At 36.9% G+C, this 19,309-nt stretch overlaps 1 protein-coding gene across 1 annotated transcript in view; it reads right to left on the minus strand.

Moving 5' to 3' along the window:
* The window catches only part of LRPPRC (leucine rich pentatricopeptide repeat containing), a 108,504-nt gene that overhangs the window by 10,280 nt on the left and 78,915 nt on the right, over window positions 1-19,309 (minus strand). Inside the window, exons 28-32 of the mRNA XM_007459953.1 lie at window positions 14,035-14,177; window positions 13,765-13,873; window positions 10,027-10,153; window positions 4,104-4,192; window positions 200-404 (exon numbers count right to left, since the gene is read on the minus strand). Coding sequence (XP_007460015.1) covers window positions 200-404; window positions 4,104-4,192; window positions 10,027-10,153; window positions 13,765-13,873; window positions 14,035-14,177 — 673 coding nt within the window. The remainder of the gene's footprint in view (window positions 1-199; window positions 405-4,103; window positions 4,193-10,026; window positions 10,154-13,764; window positions 13,874-14,034; window positions 14,178-19,309) is intronic.

Below are 19,309 nucleotides of genomic sequence, written 5' to 3' on the forward strand. Positions count from 1 at the left end.
TAAGATTTAATTTAAAGCTAAAACATATTTTGTTAACATATAATTATTCCCTGATAGCTACAGAATAATCAGCAACTGGCATCAATACTTCCTCTGTAGTTGATGCTGTTTCTAATACCCTAGTTTTTTAAAAGGTGGGATTTGAGATAACGTTCCTTCCAGTACCCAATGGAGAAAAAGAAAGGTCGAAAATACTCACTTCTTTATTTGTGCCAAAGCAATGTTATTGATGAAAACCATACGGGAAAGTCCAATTGAATCTTCGAGTCCATTTATCAACTTCTGAATGTCTTGTATGCTTTCTGTATCACCTTTCAAGGCACATGCCTGAATAAGGCGGGTCACTGCTATCCTAGAAGGTATCTGCTCCAGATCCAAGGCTGTTTTTAGTGTTGTTAGAGCATCTACAATACAAGAGCAGGTGACAGAGCTTTTTTTATACGAACCGTACTGACTTTAATGTGTTTTGAAAACTAGCTTTTAAATATGAGCACCAAATGACTATACACAAAAAGCTATGAATAATTTATTCTATATTACAGAAAATATTAATACTTTATGAGAAACCTAAAAAAAAAATAAAGATTTATTTGACTGTAAGATATCAGAGACCAGAGAAATTTCTTCTTTATGTCACAGAGAAAATGCAGATGTTACTGACAGAATGTGGATTCCATTCAGGGATAACATTTAGTGACTAATTTCAAAGAAGTTAACAAGTTCAGAGAAATATAAATAAGGAAAATTTTTAAAAATTAAAGGTCTTCCAAAAATATGTTCTCTACCCACATTCATACTTTCCCAGATTTTATTACACTCAAAAGATTCATGATTATCAAAATCTTCTAATACCACAAAGATTCTTTCTTGAAAACAATGTCTCTTTCTAATCCAAAAAGGACTGATCATACAAGAGCAGCCAAACTGGAACATTCAACTTACACACTAACAAATTTATTTTACACGATTACATATCTTGCAGATATTTTCTTATACTGATTTTTTAGAGAAAATAAAGCTCATCAGATTCCCAGGGAGAAACCCCTCAGGAGTTTCTTTTTCTTTTATTAATGTATCATACTTACAAGTATGTGATTATGGATAAATATGGAATATCCTTCTGATTTACTGATTTAAGTGTCAGGGTAGCAAAATCATTATATTAAATAAAGTTGTGGACTGCAGGGAAAATGCAATACTTAGCACAACAATCACTGCTACCAAAGAAAACTTCATGGTTCTACAGAAATTAAAGCAGTGTAACCTACACAAAACTAAGAACCTCAAAGCAGCTTTCCAAATAACAGTCTATCTTTAACAGAAGAATGGGGAACGTGTAACCTACACAAAACTAAGAACCTCAAAGCAGCTTTCCAAATAACAGTCTATCTTTAACAGAAGAATGTGGAAAGAGTAATAATTAAACACTCTATTAAAAGTGATACAATAAAAGACATCATGAATTTAAGTATTTATTACTGAACAAACAATTTATTATTACTCCAAATCTACATTCTAAACCAGTGATTCTCAAATAGGGAAAAGGGAAAATAGGCAGTTTAAAAGGCATATTCAATAAAAATTTTATAAATACACACGAACATACAGGAAACAAAAAAATGTTATTTATACTACTCTAATAATATTATCTATAGAAAATAAACTTGATAAAATCTTAACTGGTGGTCATACACAGATAATATGGAATATTTTTATTAGCCAAGAATATTGTCAGCCAGGAGGATCTTCCCACACCAGTGCATCAAATAGCAACAAAAATAAGATAACAATGGTGATGATAGTAACGCGCATTTACTGAGCTTTTACTACATTTGTTGAGCACTTACTACATGCCAGACACAGTATTAAGCAGTCACACTCACAACTACCCTCTGAGGTAAGTACCAAATTTATATGTGGGAAACTGAGGCACAGATAATTTAAATAATTTCCCCAAGGTCATACTGTTAAGACACCAACCCAAGAATCTAACCATCCCAGAGCCTGCATCTATGGGTGCATGTGTGTGTGAAAGAGTGGAGGACAGAGAAGAGATCATTTTATGTCTATCCAAAGGGAGCATGGGACCTTGGAACAGAAATCATATTCCCATACAGGGCTGGACTTCTGGACAGTTCATGATTTACAGGACACCAAACGCAGTATCCATCCACACCCCTCCCCGAGTCCTTATCACACTGTCACCTAATTTACTAGTAATATTAATTATATTGCAAACGGTGTGATGTATCAGCTATGAATATTCCAGAACAGCATTTGAACTGGCTTTATTTTTCTTCCTGCTTTAGATGGAATAGAGAAAAAGCAACCTGAATTTTTTTTTTTAATTGGGAGCTCTAGTCAGCCATGGAACAAAATAAGGAGATGTGGATAGTGCCAACAGCATTCCAGTCCTTGACAATGACCACAGTAGGTTAGTCTGTGGCAAGGCATTGGGAGGTGGGTTCATAGCTTCTGCTCTCAACCAACCTCCAGGTGAACAGCTGAAAACAGATGTGGAATTATATCATAATTTCTTGTTGTCTTCACAGGGTACCTAACATACAAGTGGGACAGCAGTCAAGTTAAACACTGATTAGATTCAGCTCAAAAATTAACTCCTTGAAATTAAGAAAGTGTTTTATTCTAATCTCCATGTCTACAAAATGTCATTTACAAAAGTGAACTTATTTATATGGGAGCAAGTTTAATTTTTCAATGTTTTAAAATTGTTTATCAGGGACTTCCTTGGAGGTCCAGTGGTTAAGACTCCGCACTTCCACTGCAGGGGGTGCAGGTTCGATCCCTGGTCAGGGAACTAAGTTCCCACATGCTGCGTGTCGCGGCCAAAAAATAAAATTTTAAAAAGTAGAAAAAATTTGTTTTTAAATATCTACTTGCCAAAAAGCCTCTTCTATTGCAAAGAAAATGAAAGCTTTTAAAGTTTTAATAGCAAGCCCTACAACACTCAATTATGACTGAAGCTGTCTAACAGGCTGGTCCTGCCTGTAGAATACTGAGGCAGCAATTTTGCATAGGCAGAAATGATCACTTACATACTCAGTCCTAACCAATTAGGAAGACATCCAAAGACCAATACCTTTAGGCATTACAGGCAACATTAAAGCTGCACAGTTACACAGCAACTTTCAGAGATGTGAAATTATTTTATAAGCATGCAAGTGAGGAGTATACACAGAGTGAGGAAAAAACTAGGCAACATATTTAACGGTTAAAGAGCTGTTTCAACCTTCCTTAAAGAGTTCCTAAGTGTGTTTTGTTTTATCGGCAAAACCATGGTGTTACTGTATCAACTAAAATTCAAATGTAAAATTAAATGTGAAAAGATGCTTATCTAAATTTAAGAGATTCATCATTTTTCCCCTTGGGAGCTCATTCATAAGACCATCTGATCCAAATCCATCCCTCTGCAAACCCATAAACAGCCTCTACCAAACAAATGGCCTCATCCCAACCCTCCCCAAAGTCATCTCCACATTTTTCTGGTGTTATCCTCTAAATTCAAAAACTCAAAACTCGAAACTCCAAACACTGTATCTTACTGCTGTTGGTATTATGAACTATTAAAAAAGTATTAGATTAAGTTTTAAAAATCAATATTATAATCATTTGGTGCACAATCCCACACATTTAACACTCAATTTAACTCATTTGCTAACTCACATACAACCAACACAATATGCAAGAAACAACTGCTGGGAATTGTTTCAGATGCTCTAAAGTACGTTAATTTCCAAAGCAAAATGACTTGTGCTGTGAATTTTAACGCACTTGAAAGCCTGTACTTTCTCTCCTGCAACACAAATTTTGCATGTCTGAAGAGCTGTGATTCATCTTAAGAAAACCCATCTTGTGTTAAATGGAATGGAAACTGGACTAAGTGGTCAAATGACAAGTACATTCATATTCAAGCTGTATTATAAATGCATGTACAGTAATTTACGTCTCTCAGCTACCACAAAAGGCTCTTGATAAGCAGGTAATTTGCTAAATGGACTCCTTTATCCAAGTATTCGAAGGGCGTTACAAGAAAAATCTGCAGAGGCATTAATGTGACGTAAAGGTCAAGCATTGTGACATACCTTTCAAATAATCCCGCCTAACTTGCGTTATGATGAGGCGGCTGTTGGCAGCATCGTTCAGTGTGAAGCCCTTGATGTGGGTCTCAGCGCTAAAAGAAGCAGACATTTAGAAAGGAATTACTGACATGCTTCTGATACGATAATAAATGGTTGAGCACCAAGGTGAAATTATAAAAACTACTGTTCATATGTTAAAAATATTGCTGCAAAATATCGACCTGGAGACAGCTTTTGTGTTATCCTGTCAATGGTTATAGAAGGATAATTTTTTTTTGCATTCTGACAGATGACAAAGTTGGAAATGAGCAACAAAAGAAACAAAGTACAAGATTTTTTTTAAACAATCGGTTCAGATTCTTGAATGCTGACATATTAGATGACTAAAATAACTGCATGCCCTGCATTGTTCTGCTGTATCCTAAGCTGGATACTTTTTCCTCTTTTTTCTACACTCATCATAATTATAAAATGTAAAACTATTCTTTCGGCAACAAAAATAAGCATTCATTTTCAGCACTTTATATTTTAAATATAAACTAAAGCATATTACTAACACCATATCATTTGGTTGATTTTCAAATTTGTCATCTAGATACAATTTTTAAAGGTGAACATACTGCAGAACTAAAACCACTGCTACATTAAAATGTAAAATTTCACACAATCTTGTCCCAGCCTTAAATTTGAAACCCCCCAACTTTTTTTTCCAGTACACGGGTCTCTCACTGTTGTGGCCTCTCCCGTTGCGGACCACAGCCCCCAGACGCGCAGGCTCAGCGGCCGTGGCTCACAGGCCCAGCCGCTCCGTGGCATGTGGGATCTTCCCAGACCGGGGCACGAACCTGTGTCCCCTGCATCGGCAGGCGGACTCTCAACCACTGCGCTACCAGGGAAGCCAAAACCCCCCCAACTTTTTAAAACTCAAGAGCAAAAACTCGCTTTTTTTATGACTAAAACATACATTAAAAAAAAAAAAAAGGAAAGAAAAAGAAGAGGAAGAAGAACCCTAGCCAGAGATGATTTGTTTGCTACATTGTTTCCATATCTCCTGTGATGAAATTTCAGCATCCTTAATGCCCCTAGGGTTTATCTCCCGATTAGGAAATCTCCACAGGTCAAAAGGAGCAAAAGCAATTGCTGCCATTTGCCTTATCAAGCTCAGTGATGATCCTGCTGCCAACAACTTCGGCCTACCGACATGAACATCTAAGCTGAGCAGATTGCGAGAAAAGCAGGGTCACTGCTAAATTACTCTCGTCAATCCCAAGAAAATCCTCCAAAGACACCGTGATGTGCCCATCCTCTCAGTCACTTTTAGCCTCTGAGGTTCCCCCCCTACTGCTCCTGGGGGAAGGATTTTCTTATACCCCCAACGATCCTCTTAATCCCACCAAAGCACCCACTGCTCAGTTTGACTTTTTTCCTTTATCCCATCTGTCAAAGCTCTTAAGTCAAAAACTCATACATGAGACTATAAACTGCAGAAAATAAAGGATTTACTTTCTCAAATCTTTAGCATGATTAAATAAACAAGCAGACACTATTAAAATTAAGCTCATTTCTTATGCCAACATTATTACATGTATTATACCATATTTACTTGAAAATATTACCTAAAATTCATTAAAACCATAAGGTAACAAAACTTCTGACATCACACTTGATTGTCAAACCTTTTGAAAATCTCAAAACACAGAACATTTTTCTTCTAATAATCTCTTCCTATCTCAAGAAGGTGTGTATTCAATACACATCTGAAAGTGAGGATAAATAGGAAGAAAACTCTCCCCAGCTCTATTACATGCTGAACATATACATGTTTTACACATGTAGAAACTGACCAATCACAACCAAAATATATTCCAAACTGGCAAAGGGAGAAAAACTACAGAAGGTACTGGTAATTCTGCAGTGTACTCATTCATACAATAAAATAAGAGAAGTTTACTTCTGACTCATAATTTTGATCTTTCCTTTTGGGAAAAAATCTAGTACAGAGATGTCAAATCAAACTTCCTGTGATAATGAGAATATTCTTTATCCATGCTGTCCAATAGGGTAGCCACCAGCTACATGTGGCTACCTGGCTACTGTGATGGAGGAATGGAAACCCTAATTATATTTAATTTTAATAATTTAAATTTAAGTGGGCACTTATGGCTAGTGGCTACTGGACTGGACAGCACAGAATTCCAGACATTTTCTTTTCATTTTTAGAACTGCTAAAATAAAAGAAAAAAAAATGCAGAGTGAAGGGGTATCAATCTTTTAACTTACAATCAACTGCAAAAATTACTCTGTCTTAACCAAAGAAGATAGTATCACATGGAAAGTTTCATATTAGAAATTTCAGAGCTATGACTGGTCTATGGATTGTACTTATATAACACGCACATAGGACATTAGGCAGTGATTAGAATTTATCTTACTTTGGAAAACAGAAACTGGCCAATCCAGTAAAAAACATCAGTTATTAATTTAGCATTATTTTTAGACAGAATAAAATAAGAAGCTAGTAGGAACAAGAGAAAATGAAGTGCTATTCTTGAAAGACAAAGCAGAGCTAATCACCACATGATTCTCAAATTTCCTAAGAATAGAGTTCAGTGTTAACAGAGGTTTAAAATAACAATCATAACCATTACTGCTCTATGAATAAGCAGTTCCCCTCCCTTGAAAGAATTCACTATACCTAAATTTTTATTTTGAAACACGAGGAAATGTTGTAATTCTAACTAAAAATGAAAGAAAGTCATTCTTTCTTTTTTTCTTTCAAAAATTTTAAAGGCATCTGTTACTTTTGAGGTTCCATTACTTGTTGGGAAGGTTAAGTAACCTTCTTAATAAAACCGCAGAAGTCTCACTAGTAGTCAAGTGAATCCACAACACATTAGAGACAGCAAAGGTACAGCAAAAACAAAGACTGCATTAGTTCAGAGAAAACAACTGCTCTTAAGATTGAACAGGTGGCATCATGCAGGTAACTGTAACAGACTGCTACTTATAGAGTATATTTATAGAGTAATAATAGAGTAGTAGTGCCAGAATAATACTGGGGGTACCACCACTTGCTACAGTAGCTCATTTGGTCACACCATATTACAATAAAGATGCCTCTAAAAAAAAAAGCAACAATTATTTTTCATTCTGATCACTGATGCAGAGCCAGAAGGGGAAGAGATGGCCTAGTGGAACACTGGCAACGCTGGAACCAGGAAACAAACCCAGAGAAGTTATACGACATTCCTCCAGTAACAGAGAATTGGAACTCTAACTTCCGCTTCTGAATTCCCAGTCCAGAGTTATTTTCAAAAGTACCCAATGTAGATCTAACCCAAGATACGATTCTTCATAGTCAGATATAATGTTTTATTGGTTCAACCCAGATTAAGTGCCTCTGGGCATTCTAAAGCTTGGCATCTAGGATTCTCTTTGGGCCCACACAACTACATGGGGAAGGCAGCTACAAAATACTCCTGGAAAGATAACACAGGGGAAGATAAAAGTAACCTCAGGAGTACAGAAAGGTTTCATGAACATCTGGAGAGGGAGGGAAGGAAAGAAGATAAACCTACAGGTTGTGGACATAAGTGTAAATAGAAGGGCTGTGCTTATAACCATCTTCTAGGTCAACAGCTTTCACACTTGTTTGATCAAGATTCTCAGTCATAGTAAGAAACGATGTTTTACGGTACATACCAGTGCACTGATATACAGATGCACATATAACTGAAAGCAAACGTTCACAAAATATCTTTACTACATGGAATGCTTTGATATTTTCTATTCTATTTAACTAAAAAAGATGTTGATTCTGCCCCACTAAAGAGAATCCATGATCCACTAATAGGTTATAAATGCAATTTGAAAAACTACTCTAGATCAGGGGTCTCCAGCAAGAGGTATGCACACTGTGTGAATGCTCTAGGGTAAGACAAGAAAATGTTTAAGTTTCTATTTTTAAATCTTATTCTCCAAAAAACTGCTATTTTTGGAGTATGCTCTATAATATACTTACATATCATATACTTACAGTAGTACAGCTCACTGATAATGGTATGTGATCAAAATGTTTAAGACATGATCCTTGACTCACCTGGGGTGTTTAGTAAAACGCAGATTCCTGGGCCCCACGCCAGATCAGGTGAGTCAGAACCTTTGGGGTGGGTGGTGGGTTATCTGTTTATGCTACCAGAATGTGAGGCTCACCATTCTAGAACAAGCCCAATTAAAATGAAAGAATTATAATCTGTACTTTTGGGAAGTATTTCAGAGGTCTCTGTGACCAACCTCAGGACTAAAAGACTTGAAAAAGTTTTCCTTCTTTGCTTCCATCTCCTCAGTTAATCATACCCAATTCTCAACACAAAATGTTCCTCTCTTTTTTCTGCCACCCTTTCCTGCCAAATCACTGTTGTTTCAAAACACCTTTGATAATTGTGGATAGTGTTTAGATAATAATTTTCCAAGAAAAGTAACTGTAGGAAAAAACCTGCACCTCCTGGATGACTTCAATGGTTATAGATGGCAGGATGTTATTAAATGTCACATTTTCCAAGTCACTACTGAGGATGTACTGAGTATTCCAGAGAGAGAGAATTTAATTAGCAACTGAGTAAAAACACAAATGAGACACAATGCATTGAAAACCTGAACTTAAAAGTCTCAGTGTGACTGTCCTATATCAAGACATAGAAGTGATTCAAGATCATAGATAATGTGGTGTATGTGTGTATCCATACATACATAGTACTTATATGTATGTATATCAATTATATATACTGTGTGTGTGTGTATATGTCAATAGATACAGATATATTTCCACAGACAAGTACAGTCATACACAACGTATTTTTCAAAATGTACTGAAACATAAACAGTAAACACGGCCCTATGGTGCATAACTTTAACATAACACTAATATTAACGCCAGGTTTTCCAGTGAATTCCAAGAATGGCAAACACCCATTTTCTATTCAGGATTCTAACATTCCAAAAGTGCTGCGACTTAAAAATTTTGAAGGCCAAGTTAGCCAGGAGAGATTATTTCAAAACTTACAATATACTAGGAAAAAGTTGACCTTTGCCATTGAAAATAAAGCTATTGACTCATCAACAGGACAGGTGTACCTTCCAGAGCAGGTGACCTTGATCTTCTTTCTAGGCCCTTTCTGATTAATTACTTAACTTTTGAAGGTAACTCCTTGGGGACAAGACAACAGAGTCAGTTAACTGACAACACCAGGGAAGAAAACTGTATTCTCATTCTGATTAACAAAGTATTTTACTCTAGAGAACTAGCCGGAGACAAACCCACTACCGCCACTAACACCAAAACCACTGAACAGATTACAAAACAAGAAGGGGAAAGAGAAAAGGTATTTAAAATGTGTTGAGTACCATATATTTTCTCTACTTCACTCTATCTCCTTCATGAACTAGAAGAAATCATTAATGTAAGATTTATTATCATCTACTCATTATACAGAAGAAAAACTGAATCTCAGAGATAGAAGGAAATTTTCCCACGAGCTTTCAAGTAAGATTCAAACCCTTGCCTAAGTTCAAAGCCCTTGATGTCTTCATGTATCAGGCTGCTTCCACCATAAAAGGTACACATATCGAGTTGCTGAACAAGAAACAGAATATGATTAAAAAAACTACTTTTCTATATATGAATAGAAAAATGAGTTGTGAGGTTACATAAGGTAAAATAAAATATACTGCAGTGTGCAGGGCTAATAAAAGTTATATTTTTTGTAGGTTAAAACCCCCCATAAAATTAGAAAACCATTTCATATAATTTTTGTGACTAGTTGAAGACAATTAAGCAACTGCTACTACAATACATCATTAGAAAAATCCTAATGATAGTTGATATTTGTTTTTAACTGTGAGGTTTAATAGATGAACTAATACTTACAAATCTTTCACTTGCACTGCTTGTGTAGGATTATCCTTCGTCAACAGTAAGTTTATAAGACTGGCATAAGTTTCACTATTGAACACAACGTTTTGCTTTTTTGCTTTCAGGAAAATATTAAATGCATCTATGAAGGAAAAAAAAATGAGATGACATTATTCTGAAATGGCAAAAAAGGAGCGGGAAAAGCCCTAAAACAAAGCCCGAAACCCCCATATTTCTGCTTCTTTTAATACTCACTCACTATACCACTTTACAGAGACACACACACTGACCAAGCAAGCAGACGTTATCACTCTTCTAATCTTTAAAAAACAAAGTGACAGTTATGAAAACTATTACTTAATCCAAATGGATGGTATCAGAAAGGGCTTCGTCTTAAAATTATTTTTCATACTAGCTCTCTAAAGTCAATAAATTATTTTCATGCCAATAACAACGAAAAAGAGCTCTTCTGAATTTGTTTATCAAAAGATGATCCCAGTTTCCAGTTTCAAAATAAACTACAAAATGTGTGTTAAAGTCCAAATAAACCAGGGGTATAATTTAGATTGAGGGGAGCAAAAGATTCGCTTTAAAGCGATCTTGAATCTGTAAGTGGGTGGTTCCTGCGGTTAAGACTCCAACACAACAGCATTACAGTGAGTATAGCCTGTAATGCTAAAATTAGGAGATCAAATTATTTGGCTACGACAGGACTTATACAAAAACATACAATTTTCAAATATACAGATATCTAACAAGTAAACTAAGCAACATTTGTCTGACTGATTAACAGTTTTATTTCACTTGTTCACAATAACTGTCAGTGAATGAAAAGATGTTACCAAAAGAGAAGTAACTACACTTTTCAGTCACTTACTTTTCTGAAATAAAATTGCCTGGCTATAAACATCCAACTAAAACTACAATCCACACTCTGGTGTGTATAAACACATCACAATAAAGATGAGGCATAACTGAACTATTACATAAGACCTTTTATGGATATAAAGCTCCATGTAAAGAAATATAGAACACACAAATAGGAATGAACATGATATTAATGCTCAGAAGAACATTCTGAGCTAATCTGAAGGTTTCTGAACAAGCAGAAATTATGCTTGTGTTTACATTACAAGTTAGGGGAGTTTGAATTAGCCCTTCAATTAAACTGAAGTGACAATATCAAAAACTTAGTTAACTTTCAAGCTAAATTCAGAGAAAACAAGAGAAAAAGGTTATGATCTTAATATTTGTATATTAACAAAAGAAAAGATAGAATCTATCATTCAGTACATAATGCATATATTTTCCTTTTAATAGAGCTTAGAAGTTATGATGTACTGCAACTATTGGCTACATCCCAACAAGCGTATATAACAGTTTACGACTTTGCTGAATGAAAATACACAGTAAGTACAATTTGAATATTTAAGGTAACAAAATAATCTAGAAAAGCTTACTAGTGGTTTTCTAAAACTGTAGTCTTGAATTCAATTTTCAAAGTATTCATATTTTGCCAAGCATTCAATTCTGAGATATACACAAAAGTAACTCAAACCTCTGCAGAATTAACAGAATGAAACCAACTAGATAAATGTAAATTGTATATTAAAACTAGAAGAGGGGACTTCCCTGGTGGCACAGTGGTTAACAATCCGCCTGCCAAGGCAGGGGACATGGGTTCGAGCCCTGTTCCAGGAAGATCCCACGTGCCACAGAGCAACTAAGCCTGTGCACCACTACTGAGCCTGTGCTCTAGAGCCCACGAGCCACAACTACTGAAGCCCGCGTGCCTAGAGCCCATGCTCTGCAACAAGAGAAGCCACTGCAATGAGAAGCCTGTGCACTGCGACAAAGAGTAGCCCCCGCTCGCCGCAAATAAAGCCAGCACACAGCAATGAAGACCCAACACAGCCAAAAAAAATAAAATAAATAAATAAATTTATTTTTTAAAAAAATTAAAAAAAAACTAGAATAGGGGTATATCTTTACATTTATAATATATACTGCATTACATTTAGTTACCTGGTTAAAATGTTTTTACTTAAAAACAATTTAAAAAAGGCAATATATGGAGCTTTGGAATCTTTAAACAGGAAGTATACACTAACCTTACATTCATTTCAATCAAATCAAAATTCCATTAGAATACTTAAATAGTATTGATAATAATGAACTTTATATTTAGGTTTAAGAGATACATGGTGAAAGACTCAAGGATATATAGACTGAATATGCAACAAAGGAAAATGACTCAGAAAGAATAAAGTTACTCTGCAGTATTAAGAAAGCTTAAGAGCTTAGCTTAATTCTTCCTTCAGACACTTTATGTCAGTGTCACAAAATTTCTAGTTAAGAAATTAAAAGGTTCGGACTTCCCTGGTGGTGCAGTGGTTAAGAATCTGTCTGCCAATGCAGGGGACAGGGGTTCGATCCCTGGTCCAGGAAGATCCCATATGCCACAGAGCAACTAAGCCCGTGTGCCACACTACTGAGCCTGCGCTCTAGAGCTGGCGAGCCACAACTACTGAGCCCACATGCCACAACTACTGAAGCTCACACGCCTAGAGCCCATGCTCTGCAACAAGACAAGCCACCGAAATGAGAAGCCCACACCACAACGAAGAGTAGCCCCCACTTGCCACAACTAGAGAAAAGCCAGTGCGCAACAGTGAAGACCCAACGCAGCCAAAAATAAATAAATAAAATTAAAAATACAATATTAAAAAAAAAGAAATTAAAAGGTTCTGTAAGTTTCTAAATTGATGACTTTCTACTGAAGGGAGCTCAAAACTGTCAATACTAAAATGAAAAGAAAATCTGCTGCATAACGGTTAAATTATCATAAAGCATACTTGAAAATGTACACAAAAACTGGAGGAGTTAAAGGTAACAGTAGCATTCTATGGAGAAAAATTAACAAAAATGAAGGAAACAAAAGTAATATATGATCTCGGGAGAGTACAACGAAGTCTAAATGAAAACATCTAGAATGTGATAGGCAAGCTTGTATCAGAGGGTTCAAGATGGTCAAAGAAATTTTAAGGTAGTCACAACAGAGGTAGGCATACCTTCAGGTAAGTTTACCACTGAAGAAAGGGAAGAAACACAAGAAACAGGGCTCATGTCCTGCCTTCAACCTCGAGATGCTGCTTAACACACACTAGTACGATGGTTAACGCCCTACTCATTTTTTGCTTTCACTTAAAAATATGTAACAAATACACTTGCCAAAAAATTAATGATAAAGCTATTTTCAAAGTGTAATTTTTGAAAAAATGCACTATTTTAGTTTTTATTATGAAAAATTTCAAATGTACAGAAAAATATAAAGAATAGTATAATAACCCCCTCCACATACCCATCACCTACACCTAATAATTAACATTTTGCCAGATTTGTTTAACCATTTTTTTTATGGCTTAAGTACTTTAAAATAAATTACAGAAATCTTGATTTTTTTTTCCCCATTTCTCAGTACTTCATTATAGATCTCAAAATTTAAGGACATCTTCCTATAAATCATAATGCTGTTATCGTATCTAATAAAATGAGTGATTCCTTAATGACCCACTACTCAGTCAATATTTAAATTTTCCCAATTGTCCCAAAATGTCTTTGTTAACTTAAAAAATGAAAGAAAATAATTAATATATACAATTTAAGTTCCATCTCTACCCGAGATCACTACTAATTTGTTGGGCTTAGATCCCATGTTGCTATCAGAAAGAAGACCCCAGTGTACACGTTTACCTTTGTCTTTCTTCCTGTGGCAGGCATTCAATAGCTCTTCCTGGAGACTAACTTCTACAGCTGAGAAGGATGATGAAGTCAGGGAATGTTTTTCATCCTCATACCACAACTTAAAAATAAAATTATTCAATAAAATTATTAATAAAATTATTCAAACAAAAAGTGGTAAACACAACAGTGACCTTTTCAGTGTAAAGCTGGGCTAATCTATAACCTAAAGTTATAGACAAACAACAAAATCTGTTATGCTTACAGTTAAGAACAAATTACCTCAGGTACGTCAAATGGAACCTCTTGGTTACTGTTCCTAAGGATTTCCGCTAATAACCTTAATGTCTTCCCACGAGGAATAATATTTTCCTCTTGCATTTTATTCCAGACAGCATCAGCTCTTTGCCAGTCACCATTCACTTCTGTAAAAATAAGCAGAAATTAATGAACGTACTAAATAGAATTCATGACAATATTTAGAACTATTTTTATTTGATGCTGAAGGAAGTATTCCAAACATTGCCTCCAGGGAAAGGACCAGGGTGATTGTGGACCAAAGGTAAGAAGACTTCTTTCTGTATACCTTTTTGTATCTTTTTAATTTTTAACCACAGAAATTACTTACCTATTAAAAAACAACAGAATAAAAAATCCACACTTTATTAAGAACTTTGAAAATCATGTTGATACAAAGTTTACCTTTTTAAAGTAACTGAGAAATTGCCCACTGTTAAAATCAAAATCAGAAACAGGTAACAATTCAACTATGACCAGTAGACTTTGGAAAGACGATGGGATAGACATATACAGTACAGTACATAGCTGAAGGTGTAAAATGATTGAAAGTGTGCAAATGTATGATTTTTGTCAAAAGTGACAAATCAACAAACCTTTTTCCCTTAGTTAAGTAGGGAGAATTCTGTCTCTTCTGTCAACTTGAAGAATTTCTATGTCAGTGTGTAACAGATTTCTCATAATGCCCTCAGACTAAGTAAGATCACAGGAAGTTTACTGGAAAGAAATAGCTTCCTTTATAATGAAATATCTAGTTCCTTCTATGTGGTAACCTAGTCTTCACAAATAGCAAAGACTTAAGAATCAAGACTTTATTTATTTATTTTTTTTGCGGTATGCAGGCCTCTCACTGTTGTGGCCTCTCCCGCTGCGGAGCACAGGCTCCGGACGCACAGGCCCAGCTGCTCCGTGGCATGTGGGATCTTCCCGGACCGGGGCACGAACTCGCGTCCCCTGCATTGGCAGGCGGACTCTCAACCACTGCACCACCAGGGAAGCCCAAGACTTTATTTTTAAACATTCTAACGGGTTTTGAAAAAAGAAAAGATCAAGCCATTTCTGCTTGTGAAAAACTAGAGCAAAATATGAAAAATGTCTTATGACACTAAATTCAATATACCTATTAGGCACAAAGAAGTATTGTTTTAAATGTGGCCTTTTAAAAAAAAATTTGCTAATATGAATAAGGAATATCTTAATGGTGTATGGCCAGCTCCAGGAAGAGGGTGTGTTTCAGGACACAAATGTCCCAGAAAACATGAGTAAATCTGTTTCTCAAAAATACCAAAATACTGGGCTTCCCTGGTGGCGCAGTGCTTGAGAGTCCGCCTGCCGATGCAGGAGACGCGGGTTCGTGCCCCGTTTCGGGAGGATCCCACATGCCGCGGAGCGGCTGGGCCCGTGAGCCATGGCCGCTGAGCCTGCGCGTCCGGAGCCGCTGCTCCGCAAATGGGAGAGGCCACAACAGTGAGAGGCCCGCATAACGCAAGAAAAAAAACAAACAAAACCAAAATACTAAAACACATGGAATTTTCCTAGATTTCCCTCCCACCCTAAAACTGAAAAGCTAAGCTTTTTGATAACTGACTCCTGGAAGTAAAAAACTCAAAGAACAAAAACAAAACACATTCACACTCCATCAGAAACCTGCAATAAAGAAAAAGATAACAAGTAGAGAATTTCCCAGGGGTCATACAAAGATTGCAGCCCAAACTTTCATAAGGAATATGCTGAAAGGTGGCCCAACAGTAGACATTAACCTAAAGTTCAGAGTGATTTTATACATACTTTGACAATAAAAATCAGCCTAATATAAAACCCTTATTAAATTTACAATCAATTTTCAAAGCAAGACTCTCATAATTATGCTTTTCCTTCATTAAAATGTTCTCATGTAATATAAAATTCAATTTTTCAAGTATGTTAATATATAAAACTTTATACATAAAGGTTATCAAATACACTTTAGTTTATTTGATTAAATAAATTAAAAACAAAAACCCAAGCCCCCAAATCTTTAATTCTGTAGAAGGGGAAAGGGGAACCACTTTTGTTCTGTGCGAAAGAGTACTATGGACTGTGGGGGACACAGGGAAGATTTCCAAGCGCTGGGAACAGCCCTGCTAAGGTGTTTTTTAAAGAGATTAATTTTTAAGCTAACATAACTATTATGTTATGTGAAGAGATGGATGAGGTACAACTCTGCCTTCAGACTGAAAGAACTCTGGGAAGGTAATTCTTTTTAAAAAAGCACAAACTATATGAAAAGCTTCTACTTTGGGAGGACAAGATATAACAGAGATGCACCTATTCAAATGGACTAGCAGCTTGTAACAAGAAGATTTTTTCAAAATACAGGTGAGAACTAGACAGTGCATACAGCATAAAACAACTGAGATACGCATACATTTTTTTTTGGAAAAAAAAAATCTTGGAAATGTACCTGGATCACAGAATACATAACAAAAATTTGAGGCAATCAAATTAGTCAGTGCCAAAATCTGCAGCCATGCCCTCACGAAGGCACAGAAGGGCCATGCCTTTCTTTCATAGTATCCCTCTGGGGCTTAAAATTCCTTCAACCAAGACAACAACAATCATACTTGTTAACTTGAAGAATCTAACAGCCACAAACCTGGGCTGTGACCAGGGAATGGACACTCCCTCAATAATTCCATCACTTTCCTGGAACTCACTGTGTCCTCTTTAAAGAACAAGAGCGCTGACTACTAAATGATTTGAGAACTCTTAAGCTATAAAACCAAAGATTTTTGACACTATCAGTGAATTTTACAGGAATAGACATAGTTATGGGGCTTCATTTATGGCTATCTGACCAGTGTGTAACAACAGCTGCCACTTCACATGGGGTTTCTATGGTATTTAAACTAAGAGATGAAGATTTCTAGAGATCAGGATTTTAATTACAAAGCTGATAAATTTTTACATATTACTGATAGGATGGGGCAATTTCTAAATTCCCCATGTGTCAATCACCTGATAATGGTCTCTAAATATCATTCCCCTCTAAAATAAGGACTCCAGGTTTGGGACAGGAATTATGCCACGTAAGCCTGGATGGTCCCGTTTGGCCTGAAAATAAGGACCTATCAAAGATTAATGGGGTTATGACCCAGCAATCCCACTACTTGGCATATACCCTGAGAAAACCATAATTCAAAAAGGGTCATGCACCACAATGTTCATTGCAGCACTATTTACAATAGCCAGGATATGGAAGGAACCTAAGTGTCCATCGACAGATGAATGGATAAAGAAGATGTGGCACATATATACAATGGAGTATTACTCGCCATAAAAAGAAACGAAATGGAGTTATTTATAGTGAGGTGGATGGACCTAGAGTCGGTCATACAGAGTGAAGTAAATCAGAAAGAGAAAAACAAATACTGTATACTAACAGATATATATGGAATCTTAAAAAAAAAAAAAAAGGTTCTGAAGAACCTGGGGGCAGGACAGGAATAAAGACGCAGATGTAGAGAATGGACTTGAGGAGATGGGGAGGGGGAAGGGTAAGCTGGGACGAAGTGAGAGAGTGGCAGTGACATATATACACTACCAGATGTAAAACAGCTAGCTAGTGGGAAGCAGCTGCATAGCACAGGGAGATCAGCTCTGTGCTTTGTGACCACCTAGAAGGGTTGGGATAGGGAGGGTGGGAGTGAGACGCAAGAGGGAGGGGATATGGGGATATATGTATATGTACAGCTGATTCACTTTGTTATACAGCTAACACAACAACGTAAAGCAATTATACTCCAATAAAGATGTTAAAAAAAATTTTTTTTTTAAAAGGTATTTCGGGCTTCCCTGGTGGCGCAGTGGTTGAGAGTCCACCTGCCGATGCAGGGAACACAGGTTCGTGCCCCGGTCCGGGAAGATCCCACATGCCATGGAGCGGCTGGGCCTGTGAGCCATGGCGGCTAAGCCTGCGTGTTAGGAGCCTGTGCTCCGCAACGGGAGAGGCCACAACAGTGAGAGGCCCGCCTAACTGCAAAAAAAAAAAGGTATTTCAGGGAAAAAAATACAACAAACTAATGGGGTGTGTCAAATGACACAGGAGCTGATGCGACGGGGTTCCCAGTGGCTAAAGATGGGACAATTTGAGCACCCAAAAGAATAATGGCTGCGACAAACTGAAACACAAATATACAAAAAAAAATTAATAAACTCATTAAAAAAAATTTTAATGATCAACTTAGGAGGTTCCAGGGACACCAGTACTTGAAGTTGGTAATTAAAGGGAGAAAAAGCAGGGCTTCTCAGTGGTACAGTGGTTGAGAATCCGCCTGCCAATGCAGGTGACACGGGTTTGAGCCCTGGTCCAGGAAGATCCCACGTGTCACCGAGCAACTAAGCCCGTGCGCCACAACTACTGAGCCTGTACTCTAGAGAGCCCGTGCGCCTAGAGTCCGTGCTCCACAACAAGAGGAGCCACCGCAATGAGAAGCCCACACACTGCAACGAAGAGTAGCCCCCGCTCGCCACAACTAGAGAAAAGCCCGCATGCAGCAAAGACCCAACACAGCCATTAATAAATTAATTAAAAGAAAAAAGAGGAGAAAAAGCAAGTATATATTTTTCCTGTGAATTTATTTCATACTAATTTTTAAAAAGCCACAGAACACAGAGCATGAAACATGTAGAGCATTAAACAATCAAAATAATAGGTGTATATGTAAAGAAATACATGGATAGAAATGTAGAGAGAATGAATTGGAAGGATGGACACTGACAAGTGAACTCTGAGGTGTGGACGAACAATGACATTTCCAAATTTTGCTCTGTACACTACTGTACTGCTTGAATCTTCAGTAATTTATAATATATTCATGTTGTATTTGTGTAACACTGGAGGGGGGGGGAGACCACACAGTGTAAAAAGAAATGTCAGTGGACATAAGTACTTGAAGAAAATAGCACATAAATAACTTCTTAGGATAAATGCTCAGGTTTTAAATGTTGGGGTTTTAAAAACAGATTCAAAGAATTTTTATTACAAAATTATGAATGTGGGCTTCCCTGGTGGCGTAGTGCTTGGGGGTCCGCCTGCCGGTGCAGGGGGCGCGGGTTCGTGCCCCGTTTCGGGAGGATCCCACGTGCCGCGGAGCGGCTGGGCCCGTGGGCCATGGCCGCTGGGCCTGCGCGTCCGGAGCCTGTGCTCCGCAAGTGGGGGAGGCCGCAACAGTGAGAGGCCCGCATAACGCAAGAAAAAAAAAAAAAAAAAAAAAAAAAA

This window comes from Lipotes vexillifer, unplaced genomic scaffold, assembly GCF_000442215.2.
Source record: "Lipotes vexillifer unplaced genomic scaffold, Lipotes_vexillifer_v1.1 scaffold666, whole genome shotgun sequence".
Taxonomy (NCBI): domain Eukaryota; kingdom Metazoa; phylum Chordata; class Mammalia; order Artiodactyla; family Lipotidae; genus Lipotes; species Lipotes vexillifer.